The 18137-nt window shown below is 34.4% G+C and overlaps 1 protein-coding gene across 6 annotated transcripts in view; it reads right to left on the reverse strand.

Annotated features, from left to right (window-relative positions):
• The window catches only part of Thsd7b (thrombospondin type 1 domain containing 7B), a 797324-nt gene that overhangs the window by 278108 nt on the left and 501079 nt on the right, over positions 1–18137 (reverse strand). For 5 of the 6 annotated variants that reach the window (XM_045150956.1, XM_045150953.1, XM_045150952.1 and 2 more), the window contains one exon: positions 14408–14671. The exons of the other annotated variant lie outside the window; for it this stretch is intronic. In XM_045150956.1, coding sequence (XP_045006891.1) covers positions 14408–14671 — 264 coding nt within the window. The remainder of the gene's footprint in view (positions 1–14407; positions 14672–18137) is intronic. 6 annotated transcript variants of the gene reach the window in all.

The following is an 18137-nucleotide window of genomic DNA, read 5'->3' on the forward strand; positions in this document are numbered from 1 at the left end:
CCTCCACCCACTGCAAATGAACTCCAGATGTGTCTATCCCCTTGTGCATCTGGTTCAAGATGAATTTTTGACCCCTATGTGCTACCAAAACAAAGGCCAGAAAACAAAAGCATCTGAATAGCGCTATAACATATAACAAGATTGAAGGTATAATCAAAATCCTCCCAAGTGAGAAAAGTCCAGGCCTAGATGGATCAATAGCAAAATTCTACCAAACTTTTATAGTACTATAATGATTCTTTCTTGAGCTATTTCACAAAATTGAAAAGAAAGAAATGTTCCCTGGCTCCCACTAAGAAGGCAACATTAAACTAATAACAAAATGGAGGCACAATGAAAAAAAGTACAGACCAATATCTCTGATGTACTCAAATGTAAAAATTCTCAGTAATTTTTTTGCGAATCAAATCCAAAGCACATCAAAAGTATCACCAATCTTGATCAAGTAGGTTTCATCCCAGGGATGCAAAAATGGTTCAACATACTGAAATTGATAAATGCAATACATCACATAAATATACTTAAGGACAGAAATCACATGATCATTTCAATAGATGCAGAAGCCGCCTTTGGCAAAATACAACATCCCTACATGATTAACACATTGGAAGACTAGGGATGGAGAGATCACATATAAACTTAATAAAGAATATATACAATAGGCCTAAAGCCTATATACTAGTAAATGGGAAAAAAACCTGAAGCATTCTCACTAAGTTCTGAAAAAAGATAGAGATGGCCAGTCTTTCCACTGCTATTTAACACAGTATTAGAAGTCTTAGCTTGAGCAGCAAGACAAGAGAAAAAAAAAAAGGGGGCTACAAATGGAAAGGAAGAAGTCCAACTAGCCTTATTTGTAGATGACATGAGTCTATACTCAAGAGACCCTAAAATCACCACCAAAAACTAATAAGCACTTTCTGCAAAGTAGCAGGATATAAAATTCACACAAAAATTAGTATATTTCTTATATACCAATGACAAACAAGCTAGGAAAGTAATCAGGGAAATAGTCCCCATTAAAACTACTACAAATATAAAATTCCTGGGAATATCACTAACCAAGTTTGTGAAAGACCTCTATAATGAAAACATTAAAACAATGAAGAAATTAATTGAGTGAAAATGAAAAGATGGAAACATCTCCTATGTTCATGTATTGGAAGAATTAATATCTTGAAAATTGGTATCCTTCCAAAAGCAATATACAGATTCAACACAAACAATGAAAATTCCAATACCATTCTTCACAGAAATAGGAAAAATAATCTCAAGTTCATGTAGAAGAACAAAAGGCCTCAGACAGCCAAAAGTTCCTTCAGCAAAAACAATACTGCTAGTGCTATCACTACAACTCATTTCAAGAAATAGCACAAATACATAGTAATAAAAACAGCATGGCATTGTACAGGCTCTGAAATGAATTCATAGATAAGTAAAATAGAACAGAAGATCCAGATTTAAGTTATATTAACAACAGCCACCTATTCTTTGACAAAGAGTCCAAAATGCACACTGGAGAAAAGAGCATTTTCAACAAAATGGTGCTGGAAAAACTTTATGACTACATGTGGAAGAATGAATGTAGACCCTCTTTCTTACCTTGCACAAATAACTGCACCATGTGTATTAAAGATATCAGTACAAGAAAAACCTAAAACTAAAACAATTAGAGGAAAAAGTAGGGAGCATATTCCAAGATAAAGGTGTATGGAGTTTCTGAACAAGACTCAACCACTGGGAACTCAAGAAGCTAAAAAGCTATTTCTAGCTAGATAAACCATCATAGAAGTTAATAAATAACTTACAGAATGGAAGAAAATCTTTACCAGCTGTATAATTGATACAGGTTTAATATCAATATTTAAAATACAAAAAAACTAAAAGACTGAGAAATTTTAAAAATCCAGTCATATAATAGGGTATGGAAATGAACATATAATTTTCAGAGGAAAAATATAAATAGCCAATAAACATCTAAAAAATGCTCAATATCTTTGGGCAGCCAGGCCAAATGAACCAATAGGTGCAAAAGTGGTCTGTAACTGGACTGGACGCCTGTTCCATGGGAGGAAATGCCTGATACTGAAAACCTAGTCAAAAATCTATGACAGAGGAGGTCATGAGCTCTAGGAGTGAAACACCTATTGTTATATGGCTAAATGCATACATTATGCTTACCAAACTGCTCTATAAGCACTTTTCTTAACATTCATATGTATAATTAATGCAACTCTCACTTTTGATTAGAGAAGCTTCTTTTTTCAGATGGCAGTGACCACTAGAATAACTCAAAAAGTACCATAGTGCTGAGAAGAAGTGACAGAAGAGTGTTCAGGACTGAGACATCTCAATCACACCTTCCAGGCCCAGAGTCCATTGTGGAACAGGTGGTGGAAGGGTGTAAGAGCCAAAGGAAGGGTTGGACTGCTTGTAATGCAATATTTCAGACACAAAATGTACTGGATATCTATGACTCATGGTGCTTGGTACTATATACAAAACTCTCACAGTAGGAGGAAAAGATGATCACATATTAATCAAAATAATATAGAGACTAATCGAGAGAGGGAAGAGACATGATGATGGGTGTATATGTGAAGGGGAAAATGGGAAAGGGGAGGGAATTGTCATGGTTTATTATCTACAGCTATGGAAGTTATCAGTAAAAAAAATCCCTGTTCAATAGCTCTAGTCATTAGGGGAATGCAAAATAAAATCATCTTGAAATTCCATGTCACTTTGGTCAGAATGGCTATCATTAAAATATTAAATGAAAACAAAGGCTGGAGAGGGTGTGGGGAGAGCCTTAATTTACTGTTGGTGGGAGGGTAAAATTGTATAGTCATCATGGAAATAAGTATTGAAATTCCTGAAAATAAAACTAAAAATATATTTACAATTTGTCTCAGCTATACAACAGCCTAAATACTCTACTTTAGTGATACTTGCTCACCCAAGTTTTTTGCTGCTCTTCACAATATCTAGTAAATGGAATTAGTTGAGATACCCATCAACTTAATTAATGCATAATGAAGTTATGGCACATACACAGAATGGAATTTTATTTTGTTAATTATATCAAGGAAATTAATTAATTCTGTTAAGGGAAAATGAAATTTGAGTAAAAATGTATGGAAATTAAAAACAAATTATATTGAGATTACTCAGGCTCAGAAAGGCAAATGCCACATTTTCTTTTACATATTTATATGCTAACATGGGATGGTCTGATTCATTTATAAGTTGTAGTGAGCATCAGTAGTAGTGGTAAGGAAGCTAGAGTGAGGCTTGGGGACAGAATAAGAAGGGAAGGATCTGAGAAGGAATATAAATGGGCAAGTGGAAGGACATCACACAGTGGGTAGAAGGGTTTGAGGGAGCAGGGGTACAAGAGAGAGACAGAAAAAGGGAGATACATAAAACCAATAATGGTATAAATAAATACTATAGAAACCTACCTTTTGGCTAGCTAATTTAAAAATATAGCTCTCGTATAAAGAGAAAAATAGAGAGATTGAGATAGATAGGTAGATATAGATAGATAGATAGATAGATAGATGATAGATAGATAGATAGATAGATAGATAGATAGATAGATAGATAGATAGATAGATGATAGATTGGTGATAGATGAGAGAGAGAGAGAGAGAGAAAGAGAGAGAAATAGTTTAGGCAGAAGTAGCATTAAGGGGTAGAGGAAACTTTATTCAAACCATAAATTGTTGCTGGTAAATCCCAATGTTGGAACTGAATTACACCCATAGTGAGATATTGGTCATGACAGTCCATGAGGCCCCCAAAATAATACAGGACATTGTCAAAAACTTGGTTACCCACCACACTCTGCCTCTGGGCCCCATAAACTGATAACCATACATGATGTAGAATGCAATGCATTCAGTCCAATTTTAAATGTCCCCATAGTTTTTATCAATCTTAATAATGATCAAATATCCCCATAATCCAAGGCCTGTTAACTGAGCCAAAATACAAAAACAAACAAACAAACAAAAACATAATGGCATAGAATAAACATTCACACTGCAAAAGGTGGAACTTGGTATAACAAAGAAATATTCAATTAACACAAGATTTAAATAGCAAAAACATCAAAGTCTGTATTCTCCAATTCCAACAACTGTAGTCATTGACAAGTCTCCAAATCCAATAATTCTAACCAATGATGAGTCTCTGGAGTTCCAATTCTACTCATCCAGCTACACACAGTCCCAGAAAACATCATCTGGTACTGGCAGCTATCCTTGGCAGCCATCTCATAGTTCTAGCATTGCCAGTGGGTCTTTGCTGCAACCCACAGTTCATCCTCATGCCTCCATCAGGTCTCCATGCAGGTAATCCAACTGGCTTTCTTCACACTGCCCATGGCCATTTCCAAAACACAAAACCATGTTTCAAATCCAATGACCCTCTCTTTCTTACATTTTTTTACACTCCATAATACCAGGTGGGCTGCCAATTTAATAATCCAGGGAGGAGTAAATCAGACTTTGAAGAATGGGACACTCCTTCAGCATTCAGGCCCTGTCCAAAGAGTCTACATTCTTCTTGTTATCTCAATGCAGGCCAGCTGGCCCAATCTCAATGGTTATAATTTCTCAAACTAGTGCAGCTGAACAGGCAGAAGTTTTGGCCCAAACAATTCATTTTTCTGTGCCATATCCCTCTGCTCACATCAATCCATTTCTATGCAATGAAACCCTGAACAAGTTCTCAGGACATGGACATAACAGCAAGCCTCTCATACAAACTTCTTTTAGCTCAGACCAGGAAAATCTCTTTCTCACCCTCATAAGCCAAACCTCACAGTACATAGTTCTTACTATATTCAGGTCTTTCAACTCTGACCAGAATAATCCATCAAGCTGTATTTCAAATTCTCCCACACTTCTCCTTCAAAGCCATTCCAAAGTCACAGAATCAGGTTTCAAGCAGCAATAATCCCAACTTTACTGTTGCAGTAAGCTTTTCATTTCTGCCAGGTGAATCTTGGGCAGGGGGGGGGGGAGAAGGCTTATTTTGTCTTACAGACTTGAAGGGAAGCTCCATGATGGGAGGAAAAATGATGAAATGAGCAGAGGGTGGACATCACCTGCTGGCCAACATCAGATGGACAACCACAACAAGAGAGTGTGCCAAACACTTGCAAGAGGAAGCTGGTTATAGGACACATAAGTGCACCCCCAATGATACACTGCCTCCAGGAGATGTTAATTCCCAAATATCTATCAGCTGGGAATCTAGAATTCAGCATACCTAAGTTTGGGGGGGGGGGACATCTGAATCACACCACCACATGTCTATTATTGAAAACTAAGTCAAAGCCTGTGTCTTTAAAGGTCATAGACCCTAGAGTGAAGCTTCTCCTGTCTTTGACTAAAAGGAGTGCTATGCCAATCAACAGTCTTCTAAATGCCTATATTTATCCTCTTTGACTCATGCTTCTCTCATTCTTGTTTTGAGAATCTGTTACTACAGTAGGCATTGAATACTTGGGGGACTCAAGACCCATCAGAATGACAATAAAGAAAACCGCAACAAGATGAGTCATCTCTATCACATCTGCCAATCTTCCAGGACCCAGAAAACACTACAGAGCAAGAAGAGGATTAAATAAGAGTGCTACTCGCACTGCTAGCCTAAGAACCTCCTCCAGTGAGATGTTGATAAACACTGAGGAGACTCAAAACTCATTAAAACAGAAAATTTAGAGGCTTCTGAAAGTTTAATTCAAAAAAAAAAAGACATCTAACACACCTTTAAAGGTTCAGGGAATATTGCAAAAGATGGGGATGAAAGAATATAAGAGCCATAGGGTAAGAAAATATACTCCGAGGTACTGCCCCACCCACCTCCAAGATTGACCAGTGCTTTCATGACTGCACAATAAGTATCAGTAACACATTGAAGTAGAGCCTTAGTGGAATGGTGCTGGGGGAGAGGGGATATAAGAGTATAACCGGGCGGGAATATGATCAAATTGCAATATGTTCATATGATAAAGTTCTCAGTTTAAAAAAATGAGCCTATTCTTCCTTCCAAACAGAATGTAAATCCAGTCTGCTCTTTTGAACCCAGACAGAAAACAGGCTTCCACTTATATCTGAATCTTGCCTTTAGAGTAAAACTTAAAAAGCAATCCTTTTACACATGAAAGGATATTATAGACTTGCCTAAATAATGTCTAACCCTATTTATAATTCCCTGAAAAGAAAGTAAAAAAGATAACAAACCATTTATGTTCAATAATATCTTTGTAACATAACATGAAATATAGAATATAGATTAAATGACTAGAATAAAATAGTTCACCTTGAACAAAAAAGACTCTAAGGAGGAAAAAATGATGCAGACAAAGGAATGAAGTCAGGGAAGGCAAGACCATGCATAGGTGAATGACAGGTGGTATTAAACATGGCTAGAGCATCTTATGCCAAAATATGTGCCCAGAAATGACTTTGAATACCAATGCCCTTCACTAACATTTAATTATCCATTGCTATTTGGAAGCATATTGAAAGGAAAAATAGTACAGTGAAGAAGGGAGCTGGAGACTATCATTTGAATTACAGCACAAAACAATCACCTGAGTACTTGATCCCCAAAATAAAATATTTATAACTAGAAGTGTCATTATTTATATTTTCAAATGTTTGAAATTCCCTTATGTAAGTCCTATTTTAGTTTTATTTTTAATTTAATTAAAATTAATTTAGAACCAAAGGGTAGAGAGAGATCTACTCAGATTTAACAAACAAACAAACAAAATCCTTCCAATTTTCAATTTGCTATGGTGAGTTTGAGTAAAGCTCCTGTTTAGTAAGGAAATTGAAGCTGGATCTTCCACTGCCACTGAATAGTAACACTATTCCTTGAGTTGAGGTCATACCTTTCCCTGGTCAATTTCATTCTTATTGCCTGCTTTTCTACCACAAATTATTCTACATCCAAATACATAAACAAAGACATTTTTGTTGACATATATAAAATAACCTGAATTGTCTTTTCAACCATTGCACTTATTCTGTTCAGTGCTCCAACATCAAAAACTGAGTTCTTCATTTTCTATTCATAAACTGAAATTTTGTCCATCACTTATGTTTTTCAGAATTATTCCTGATCCCACCCTATTTCTGCACGTCTAATCAGACAGCCATGGAACTGACCCATCTCCTTGACCTCTGCCTTATCTCATTCCTATGGGAACCCTTACCAAGTAACCCATTCTACCTCGTTTCTCTAGTTTCTATCCTACTGTTGTCTAGCAACCCTATCCACTAAGCAATCCTTAGGAAGTTTCCCTTCCTGAAGAGTGTGTTTGTGATGAGTGATACCCAAATGTCTCCAGATAAAAACACATGAGAATTGCTGACCTTAAGCAAAGATACATAGGCATCTGCGTCTATTCCTCAGAAGGCACTCAAGGTCCGATGACTAAAATTTTACATACCTTCCAGCTTATATGGCTCATCTTCTGTGACCATAATGAGGAAATTAATAGTTTTCTTTTGATATGTAAGTAATTTTATTCATAAAATGATTTTAGTTAACAGAGATCTTTTAAATGGTTCCTTAAAAAATAAATTCAAATAACAAAGTCAATTTAAGATAAGAACTCCTAACCAAGTAAACTCAACTCACAATTATTATCTACTCATATATTTGACCCAGTCATATGGCAACATTAATGTTATAAAACCACATTTATCTTTCTTCCTGTAAGATTTAAATACCTCTACCTCTGATATTTTCTTTCTGAAATTAGTCTCCATATATTAGTCTTACAAAATCACTATATGCATATTTCTCTTGATATATCCTAAATTTCCTTATTGATGTCTATTTTTATTAAAATTCTTAAAAAATTCATAAATGAGTCAAAATTTGTAGTGCCAATGATTTACATACACATGTAAGCAGGTGTGTTTTTGGTGTAATGTCCAAGAAAATCATTGTCAAACCTGTGTCATGGAGATTCTATTTTCTTTTATGAGTTTCATTGTTTAAAGATTTATGTTTATGATTTTAATGTATCTTGAGTTTATTTTGTTTGTAGTGTAAGATAATAACCCAACTTCTTTTTTGTTGCAAGTAGATAGATATTTTCTCCAAAATCACTATTGAAGAGACTATCCTTTGTCCATTGTGTATTCCTAGCAATCATATAGTATGGTGATTTGAATGTGAATTGTCTCCCCTAGCCTCAAGTATTTGTAATTAAGTCTCATACTCGGTCCCCAGCTAGTGGAGCCTTTGAGAGATAGAGCCTTGTTGAAGATGGTATGTCACTGGGAGTGAGCCTTAGGATTTTATATTTCAGGCCACTTACCAGTGAAAGCTCACTGACTCTGACACTATTTCCTTTTGCACACTGTAACAAGATCAAATGCCCTGGCTGCTTGCTCTGCCATGCCATGATATTCCTGCCATAAGGAAGCTTCCCCTCAAATCTGTAAGCCAAAATAAACCCGTTCCTTGCATAAACTGCTTCTGGTAGAGTGTTTTGTCCAAGCAACAAAAGTGGCAAACTGTGACATGAATGACCAATGAAGTATACATATTTGAATTTATTTCTGGGCTTTTATTCTACTTCATTATTTTGGTTTATGTAAGCTGTTTTTAATCCTAGTACTATATGGTCTATATCACATCAGACTCATAATAAAATTTGGACATAAGAGGTATGATGCCAGCTATTTTCTTCTTACTCATAATTGTTTGAGGTCACTCTTCAAGGTCATTTATCAAATTTTAAGAGTTTTGCACCTATTTCTATTATAAATTGCTGAAACTTTGATAGTATTTGCATAGGAATGCATAAACCACCTTGGGTAGTATAGATATTAGATAAAACTGATTCTTTTGATCAAGGAACACAGTATATCTCTCCATTTATTATATTACCTTCAATTTATTTTATTAAGTTTTTATAGATTTTAGTGACTTTTATTTCTTGTTTAAGTTTTGTTTTATTTTTCTGTATGCTCCTATAAATAGGAATATTTTCTTAATTTCTTTATTGGGTAGTTTGGATATGTTTCATGTATAAGAAGTAAGACAGCTTTGTATGAAAGTTTTTGTCCTGACAACTAACCAACTCATGCCTAATTTCTAACAGCTTTTTTTAATCAGCATCTTTAGTAATTTCTATATAAGATAATATTCTCTAAAAACTGAATCAATTTTATTCCTCCTTTCCTTACTTAGGTACCATGTATTCCTTTTCTTCTCCTACTTATTCTGAGAAAAATGCAGGAGACGCTACTTCACCTGGTTCCTGAAATTAGACAAAGAGCTTTCAACTTTTTACCACTGAGTCCGAGGTTGACTGTGGACATATGATAAATGGTCTTTCTTGTGTTTAATGATAATTCATCTACTGCATTTTAATCATGATGTATGCTAAATTCTGTCAAGTGCTTTCCCTCCTTTATTGAAATGATCATTTTTTTTTCTCTTTTATCCTCTTAATGCTGCATGTCCTACTATAGATCTAATCATCTTGCATCTCAGGGGTAAATCTCACAGTCACAGTGTGAATGTTTCAATGTGCTATTGGATGTGGCTTGATAGATAAATTGTCTTGTATTTTCTTCTTGCAATATCTATCCTGGTATTGGCATCAGGGTAACACTGACATCATTCATTTTAATGGTTTCCATTGTGTCACAAGCTTTTCTTTTTATTTGATGAAATCCAGCTTGTTTTTTCTTTTCTTGCTAGTGATTTTGATATAATATCTCAGACAACTGCCTACAACAAATCAAGAAGATGTAGCCATGGTATTTCCTGATAGTTTTAAGATTTTGGGCACTTGGGCCTATAATCTATTTTTGCACTAAATTTTCTTTTGGTCTAGAAAAGATTCAAGTTTCATTCCTATATATGTGGGCATGTAGTTATTTCAGCAACATTTCTAAAGAAAAACCTGCTTTCCTCGCTGAATTTTCTGAACCTCATTGAAAATCCATTGCTCATAAGTATTTGTTCAATGTCAGTTCTCTTGCACTCATGTGTGTTTCTCCCACTGTAGAACTATAGTGCCATAGTGATGATTGTGGTTTTTCTAGTAGTTTTAAAACCAGAAACCTGTGTCCTTCAGCCATATTCTTCACTTAGACTGTTTTTGTTCATTTCCACATGTTCATTTCTGTTACATTTCCACATGATTTTAGGATCACTTAAAATGTACTCAAAAGAGCAAGTTGAGTTTTTGACAGGGGTTAAAATTATTATGTAGGTCAATGTCAGGACATTTTATCAATTTTAAGACTTTTCACTTATTACCATGATGCATGATATATGCTTCTAATTATTTACATACTTATTTTTTCTATAATGTTTTATAGTATTCAAACTATTACAGGAAAGATATGGAAATATGCCAGGAATACTCAGGAAGCAAGTCTTATGGGATATAGCCAGGTGGAGAGGATTCAAGCCCAAATTTTGAATCTTGAATTGTGGAAGCTGTTACGATTTTATACATTTGGTCATGAGTTTTAACAAAGAGGGCATATTGATTGACTTAAAATCCAGAAAGTTTATAAGGAATGCTATTTTTTGGAATAGAGGGAAGAAATGTAAAAAGTTCCTATCTGAGACCACAAAAAGAGAAAGCTTCTGTAAAGAGGGACAAGAAAACCACAAGAAGGGTATCCAGGTCATCCTGGGCTAGAGCAAGACCCTACCTAGAAAAACAAACAAAAAAATCTTTGTTTTTCTTCACTTATTTTCTTTTTACTATGCCTTTTATTAAGAGTACATATTCTGAATTCCTTTTGTTAAATTCATTAAGTAGTTTGAAGTTTTGATGGTATTATAAATAAAATTGTTTAATTTCATTTTCTGATTATTCTTAATATATAAAATTACAGTTTGTTTCTAAAACGGGGGGGGGGGGGGATCTTGTATCCTTAAAACCTATAGAAATAATTTATCAGCTCGAATAGTTTAGGAACAGAAAGATTCCCATAGAATTTCTTTTTCCTCTTTTTTTCTTTTCTGTATTTTGTTTTTGTTTTTGTTTTTACTATATGAATGCTTATAACAATTGAAACAACTATTTAACTTTTTTATTTGTGCATTTTTCATTTTTTTTCCAACCTTCTTGACATGCAATAGTTGACTAATGGACCCAGAGATACCTAGGTTTTAATCCTTAGAACTTCTGAAAGCTATCATCGATGTTTAAAGTGATTTTGCAGATGTAGGTAAGTTAAGGATGATTGAAATGAAAAGTAAGCCTGGATTATCATGTGAACTAGCTAATCATTTGTGTTGTTTTATAAACAGATCAAAGGAAGACTTGATACTGAAAAAGAATACAGAGTGGTACTGAAGCAAGATGCTATGCCACTGGATTCAAAGATGAAGGAAGTGGCCATTGGCAAAGGAAGCAAATAGTGCAACACTGGAAACAGAAAAATGGGCAAATGATCCTCTGATGTTGCCTGTGGAAGCTGTGACCCTCCACACCTAGGTTTTTACTGCAACTGTTGTGGGACTTTGGACCTTAATAGCTCTGAATAAATGTTTGGTGTTTGTTACATAGTCATAAAGAACTTATTCATACCTTTGAATTAAAATTTTTATATAGAATGACAGTTTATGTTGTACATTATGTTCACTTTTAGTGCTTGAGTATGATGGGTTGAACTGTTCCTGGTATTTGGGATAGTAGACTGATGGAATAAAGGTAGGTTCTCCTTCAACTCAGAGCCATTTGGGGCAGGATGGGACAGACACAAAGGTAAAGTAGAAAAAGAGGTTAGGAATTGGGACTGGTGTCTTGCTGAGGGATATCATACAGCTGAGTTCCTGGTGAGTTTTAGCAGCTAAGGAAGAGCTGCCTTATAAGATCACCTGTGCATTTTGATTTTTTTGTTTTTGTTTTTGTTTTTCGAGGTAGGGTGTCACTCTAGCCTAGGCTGACCTGGAATTCACTCCATATTCTCAGAGTGGCCTTGAACTCACAGTGCTCCTCCGATCTCTGCTTCCAGAGTGCTGAGATTAAAAGCATGTGCCATCAAGCCTGGGTGCCTGTGTATTTTTTGCAAGAGAATGGCTAGAACTTCAAAGTCCTGGGAGGCCACTAGGAACCAAGTAAATATTAGATTGGGGAGATGGACTAAAGAAACAATAGGTATAAAAGCTCCCTGTTAGTAAATGGTTTATAGTAATATGGTTTATAGTAATATATATATAGTATATATATTATATATATAATTGTATTATATATAGTATTATAATTATATATAATTATATAATTTATAACATATATAATATAATATAAATATATATGACATAATATATAATATATAATATAATAAACATAATATATATTATATTATATATATTATAATTAATATATTTTATATATATATATATATAAAACAATTAGCGATGCTAGAGGTCAACATGGGTTGGATAAGGAATGAGGCTTAATTAAAAATAAGTATAAATTTATGCTAAGGAGTCTGAGTAATAGAGTATCATTAAGAGTTAAAAATCTGGGCTGGAGAGATGGCTTAGCAGTCAAGTGCTTGTCTGTGAAGCCTAAGGACCCTGGCTCCAGGCTCAATTCCCCAGGACCCATGTTAGCTAGATGCACAAGGGGGTGCATTCATCTATAGTTCATTGCAGTGGCTGGAGTCCCTGGTGCACCCATTCTTTCTCTCTCTGTCTGTCGCCCTCAAATAAATAAATAAAAACAAAAAAAAGAGTTTAATATCTCCCAGAGTGGGATAATATTGGCCATTAAGAACAATTCCTCTATCTGGAGTGGGGGAAATGGTAACAGAGAAAGGACTTATGGACATAGTAGATGGGAAACCATGAAGAGAATCCACCAGAAAACTTTCTGAAATAAAGTATAATAACAGATATAGATAAAATCAGAAAGAAAAAGTTTCCCTAACGTAGTATACTGTAGAAATTTCATATGAAAGTTTTAAACAAAATGCATAAAAGGCAAAATCTCAACATGAAAAATACTCATGTTCTCACATATGAATTTTCTTGACCCAGTCACACTGATTCCTTCTCCAATGGTAATTTGAAAAGCTTGTCAATATCTCAGAAAACATGAAGGTGTAGAGTACATTTGGCAAAAAGTGTAAATTACTGCAATGTTTCAATTTATTTTCTGCACGAAATGGGGGATGTAAGGGTCTCATCACTCTTGTGGTGCAGCTTTATGATGACAGCTTAGCATGGTGTTAAATGTTTGTCACATCTTTGTTGTCCACTAATCTTGGCAAGGCACTTCATAAAATGCTTTCTTAATATTGTTGGTTCATACACATATAACTTTCAGAGTCCAGAATGCTAGCCATTATACAAGAGAACTACCACTTGTAATTAATAATCTGCAACATAGTCTCCTAGCTCAACCAAAATAAAAAAGTTCATATGTAGTTTTAATTCTGAAATATTTAAATTATATAAGATTTGACATAAACATACTAATGTTAACTTCATGTTTCATATATATAGTTTCATTGTGCTTTGTTCTACACATTACATGAAAAACTATATTTGTCTTACTTTTACATTAGGATTATATTTCATTTGGCATTTTTGTTACAATTGAGACAGCTTTATAGAACAATTTTTTTAATTTGCATATAGGATTTTGTCAAACATGAATTCCTTCTTTAGTTACTCTTCTATAACATTCTTACTTCGTTCGGTCTTACAAGTAAAAGTATAAATATAAAAGTAAAGTCAGAAATACATAAGCTCTATGGTAACCATTAGTATCAGTCACAATCACCAAATTTTATTCTAGCTGCATTTAGTTTTTATTTTACCATGTCTCTGAAAATCCTAAATTCAAAACAGGCAGACTTTTCCATAAAAGCTCATAAACTCTCACAGATAGACATTACATTTCTATTATTGTATTCTATTTATTTGGGTTTGTTTATACTTCATATTGCAATCATTTACAGTCAAATCTTCCAGTTGATATTTTATCAACGACATCAGAAGAAATTCAAAGTGTGAAGTTTTCTGTGTATACATTAATAGCACCAAATTAAAAAAAATTCTAACAAACATATATTCATTGCTCTGGGCAATGAACTAACTTTCTCAAAGATGTGGAATAATTGTGCTTGACACCAGTAAAGAAGTGGCTAATAAACAAAGGTGAATAAACAAAGGTGGTGCACAGAAAAAAATGAATAGGTCAAGCATCTAAAATTATTGAAGTTCAGATAATCTTTAAGATACAGATGTGTGCATTTTATATGCCATGCCATATTGACAAAAGAGAATGAAAAATATTATTAAAGAACAGAGATATATGAATTCTAGTCCTTAGACAAACCTCCTGAGCTGTATGAGAATGTTTTCATGTGCTACTTCTCCATTTCCTTACCAGAGGTGCTGCAGTGTGAAGGGTCAACAGGTCTTCCATTTTTATCAGAGCACATGATTGCTTGAAAACGCACACCTTCTCCACATTCTTTCTCTTCTCCTTGTACCTGCAGTTCTCGCTGAGGCTCCCTTTTGCCTTCTGGAAGAATACAGTCTGACCAGTTTCCTTGAGGTTGTGATATGAACACATCACACGGACAAGGTTCCATTTCCAGAAGAGGGTACAGGTTAGCATCCTGGCACCTCTCCTTCTTTCTGCTTTTCCCTGTTTCAACAAGAAATACTGTGGTCTTAATTTAGTATCTGTTGTTATGTTAAAGATCACATACATTTTTCTTATTTATAACCACATTGAATATAAAACCTCAAGCAAGATTTTTGATTTTTTAATTTTTTGTAATGAAAGTAAATACTAAGTTAATGGAAGCAATACTTAGAGATTGTGAAATTCTAATTAATTTGAAAATCATCTCCATTTGGAATATGGGTCAAAAAATTTAGAAAATGTTTGCTACAAGTGTATAATCGTAAGAAAATTTTTATTAATTTATTTAGTAGTGTTTACTCCCATCCAAGTACTAAACCAGACCATGCTTAATTTCAAAGAAAAGAAAGATTATGTTTGTTCTAGAGTATTATTTTATCTATGCTTTCTTCTTGACAACAGATTGATTAATCTTGTGTCCTTGAAACTAACAGTGTTTGGGAAACCCAGGTAGAATCTCAATAGTAACTCCTTTCCTTTTGGACAGAGTCCCTACTATGAGACAATTTACAAATGTAGAAGCAAACAATAAGTTGAAATGAATGATAAAAATGTTTGATAGTTTGATAAAAATCTATGACTTCTATTTTGAGACATTCCTTGAGCTTAACTATTCTGGAATATGACTTTACCTTTCCAGTGGACTTTGATGGACATATTAAAAATGATCACAACTTTGAGTGATAACAAACTTGTATCACTATTCATAGCTATGAGTACTTATTAATCATGCTTAGTGAATTCCAACACAGCTTCCAACATGTTTCCCCTATATTAGTAAAAATTTTCCTACATATAGTAATTACATCTTTTTTTCTCATCAATGACTCATGGCTGGTTGTAAAAAATGTAGGCAGCATTATAGTTCTATTACCATCTTTATATCTGCTTTTATACATGCTTGATACATGCTGCAGCAGGAGCTATATTCTCCTTATCAGATGGTTTTCATCACAGAACTCCACAATGCTGATTGGGTGATGTTCCTTTACCATGTTGTTTATGTCTGGAGTGCATTGGAAGGACCACGTAGGGCCTGGAATTTCTCTGGCCATCCCTCAGCCCTTTGGGATCTGTAGTCACTTATGTTTAACAGTAGGAAAGTTTAGAACAAACATAAAAATCACAGCAACCATCACAGCCTTGAGACCATACTAATTGTGAGACCATCAATGAGTGGTGACTGGTTCCTTCCTATTACCCTTTAGCATGCTACAGCTTGGGCTCTTCATAGACTTCCATGAGCCCCTTATGTCCATCTCTTCCTCTTCTACTCCCTTTTCGACTCATTTAACTTTGAATTCTGAGTCTTCCTATTTCTTGATATTACATTTACAGAAATGTTAAAACAAATGCCATAAGAAATAATGTTTTTATTTTATTGTTCACACTTGATCACTAATGTTCAATGTATTAAGCGCACCCTCATTCTTCAAATATTCTTCGTTCTTCCAAATGCCATTTACTATTCACACCACTCGTTTTCTAGCCACATTCTACTTACATATGTACTTATTTATAAATATTTTCTTCCTTGGTATATATCTTAGCTGATGATTATTCTTGGGACTACCATGGGTTCTATTTTATTCTGATCTTACACCTTTGTCTAAGTTAATTTTCAATGCAATTTAAATTCCCACCTTTGGTTTTTAAATCCCAAATCGTTACTGTAGCATCTGAGAAATAGAAGCCACACCTAAAGGGACAAGTGAGCTTAGCATACAAATCTCATACTCAGACTCTTCACCTTACATTCTTTCTCCTTTCGCATTTCCCAACATGACCAAGTCAAGCCTGAAAAGTCACATTTAAATTATTCTGTTGAAATCCTGACATACAATCAATGACAACAATATTTAGGCCCATCCCTTTGTCTCTAGATTAAATCACTACAAGGGCTTCCTCAAAGATTTTGTTGCTACCATATTTTCTCACTTTAATAGTTCCACCACAACATACTCACAGCCTGCTTTCAGTGATGTAAATCTGATCAAAATACTTTTCTACTTAAAAATCTTCAGTGACTTTCTTTAGTTTAGATGCCTCACCATGGTCCTAACAGCCCTGCATGACCTGACTCAATAGTACTGGCCACCTCTGCATTTGGTAGGTTACAATCTAGTCACTTTCACTTTAAAAAAAAATTTAAATTTTTATTAGCATTTTCCATGATTATAAAAAAAATCCCATGGTAATTCCCTCCCTCCCCCCTGCCACTTTCCCCTTTGCACTTTCACTTTTTAAGAAAGTTACTATTTATCTTTTGGTGTTTGCATGCTACTATGGACTCTCCATGCATTTCTCCTTCCTTTCTCTAGCTAATACCTTTGTCCTTCCCATCAAAGTATTACATCATTCTTTCCAGGAAACCATCCTTAAACATACTCTGCATACCAGTGCTCTACTTTTATACCCAGAATTTTTGATAAGCAGTTGGAGAGATCTCAAAGGATGCCCACATCACAATCCCCATGAAACCTAAATAAGTTTCTTTACATGTCAAAACTGACTTTGCAGATGTCCTGAGATTATGGAGCTTGAGAAATGTGATTATGATGAGCAATATTGATAAATTCAACTAAGTCCAATGGATCCTTAAAGTCAGAGAAGCTTTCCTGACTGAACAGAGGGATGAGATGAGCAATGAATAAGGTCAGCCTCTTTAAATTCCTCCTATAGCATAGAGGAAAGAATATCTCCCTGCCACAATCTTTACTTTCTCCCATGTCAAACTTTAAACCTATAGGACATCAATAAATCTGCAACTTTGTGGTAACTTGTTACAATAACTTTAGGAAAACAATAGAGCAACCAATATAACAACTACTATAACAAGTCCACACTGTTCTACAGTCATCTGTAATGAAGATCACAGCATCTCTTCTAGCTAGCTCTGTTAAGTTAGGGTTATCCATATCTACTCCTCATGGTATTTACAAGACCTAGAAACCTAGTACATATAAATGATAGACAGAAAATACTTATTAAATAATTTAGAAAAGGAAATAGCGAATAAGTGGTAGAAAGAAGACAATGAGGGGTATAAGAGAAAATACTCATTTACAAGGCAAATAGAAGTCACCAGTAGAACAAATATTCTGTACAAATAGATATTGTCTCTATTTGTTATCTTCTTCTTAATTATAAGGCATCACTATTTGAAGAAATATTTAAGCAAGAGAGTTAATGCAGAAATGATTTGCCCAATAAGAAAGAAATTAACAACAGTCCTTTACCTTGATTACATTCTAATCATAACCAGCATTAACCTTTAGTTAATCTATAGCATACTAAATAAAATCAATCCCTAGTACAAATCCAAAGCCATTTTACCTTAATTTATAATGTGACTTATACAGTTATTTTGAACATATATGTATATATGCATGTACATGTGTGTATACACATATACCCAGATACTTGGTTTAATGAATTAGATATATCCAGCATTGAATAAACAAGG

Source organism: Jaculus jaculus, chromosome 5, assembly GCF_020740685.1.
Source record: "Jaculus jaculus isolate mJacJac1 chromosome 5, mJacJac1.mat.Y.cur, whole genome shotgun sequence".
NCBI lineage: Eukaryota > Metazoa > Chordata > Mammalia > Rodentia > Dipodidae > Jaculus > Jaculus jaculus.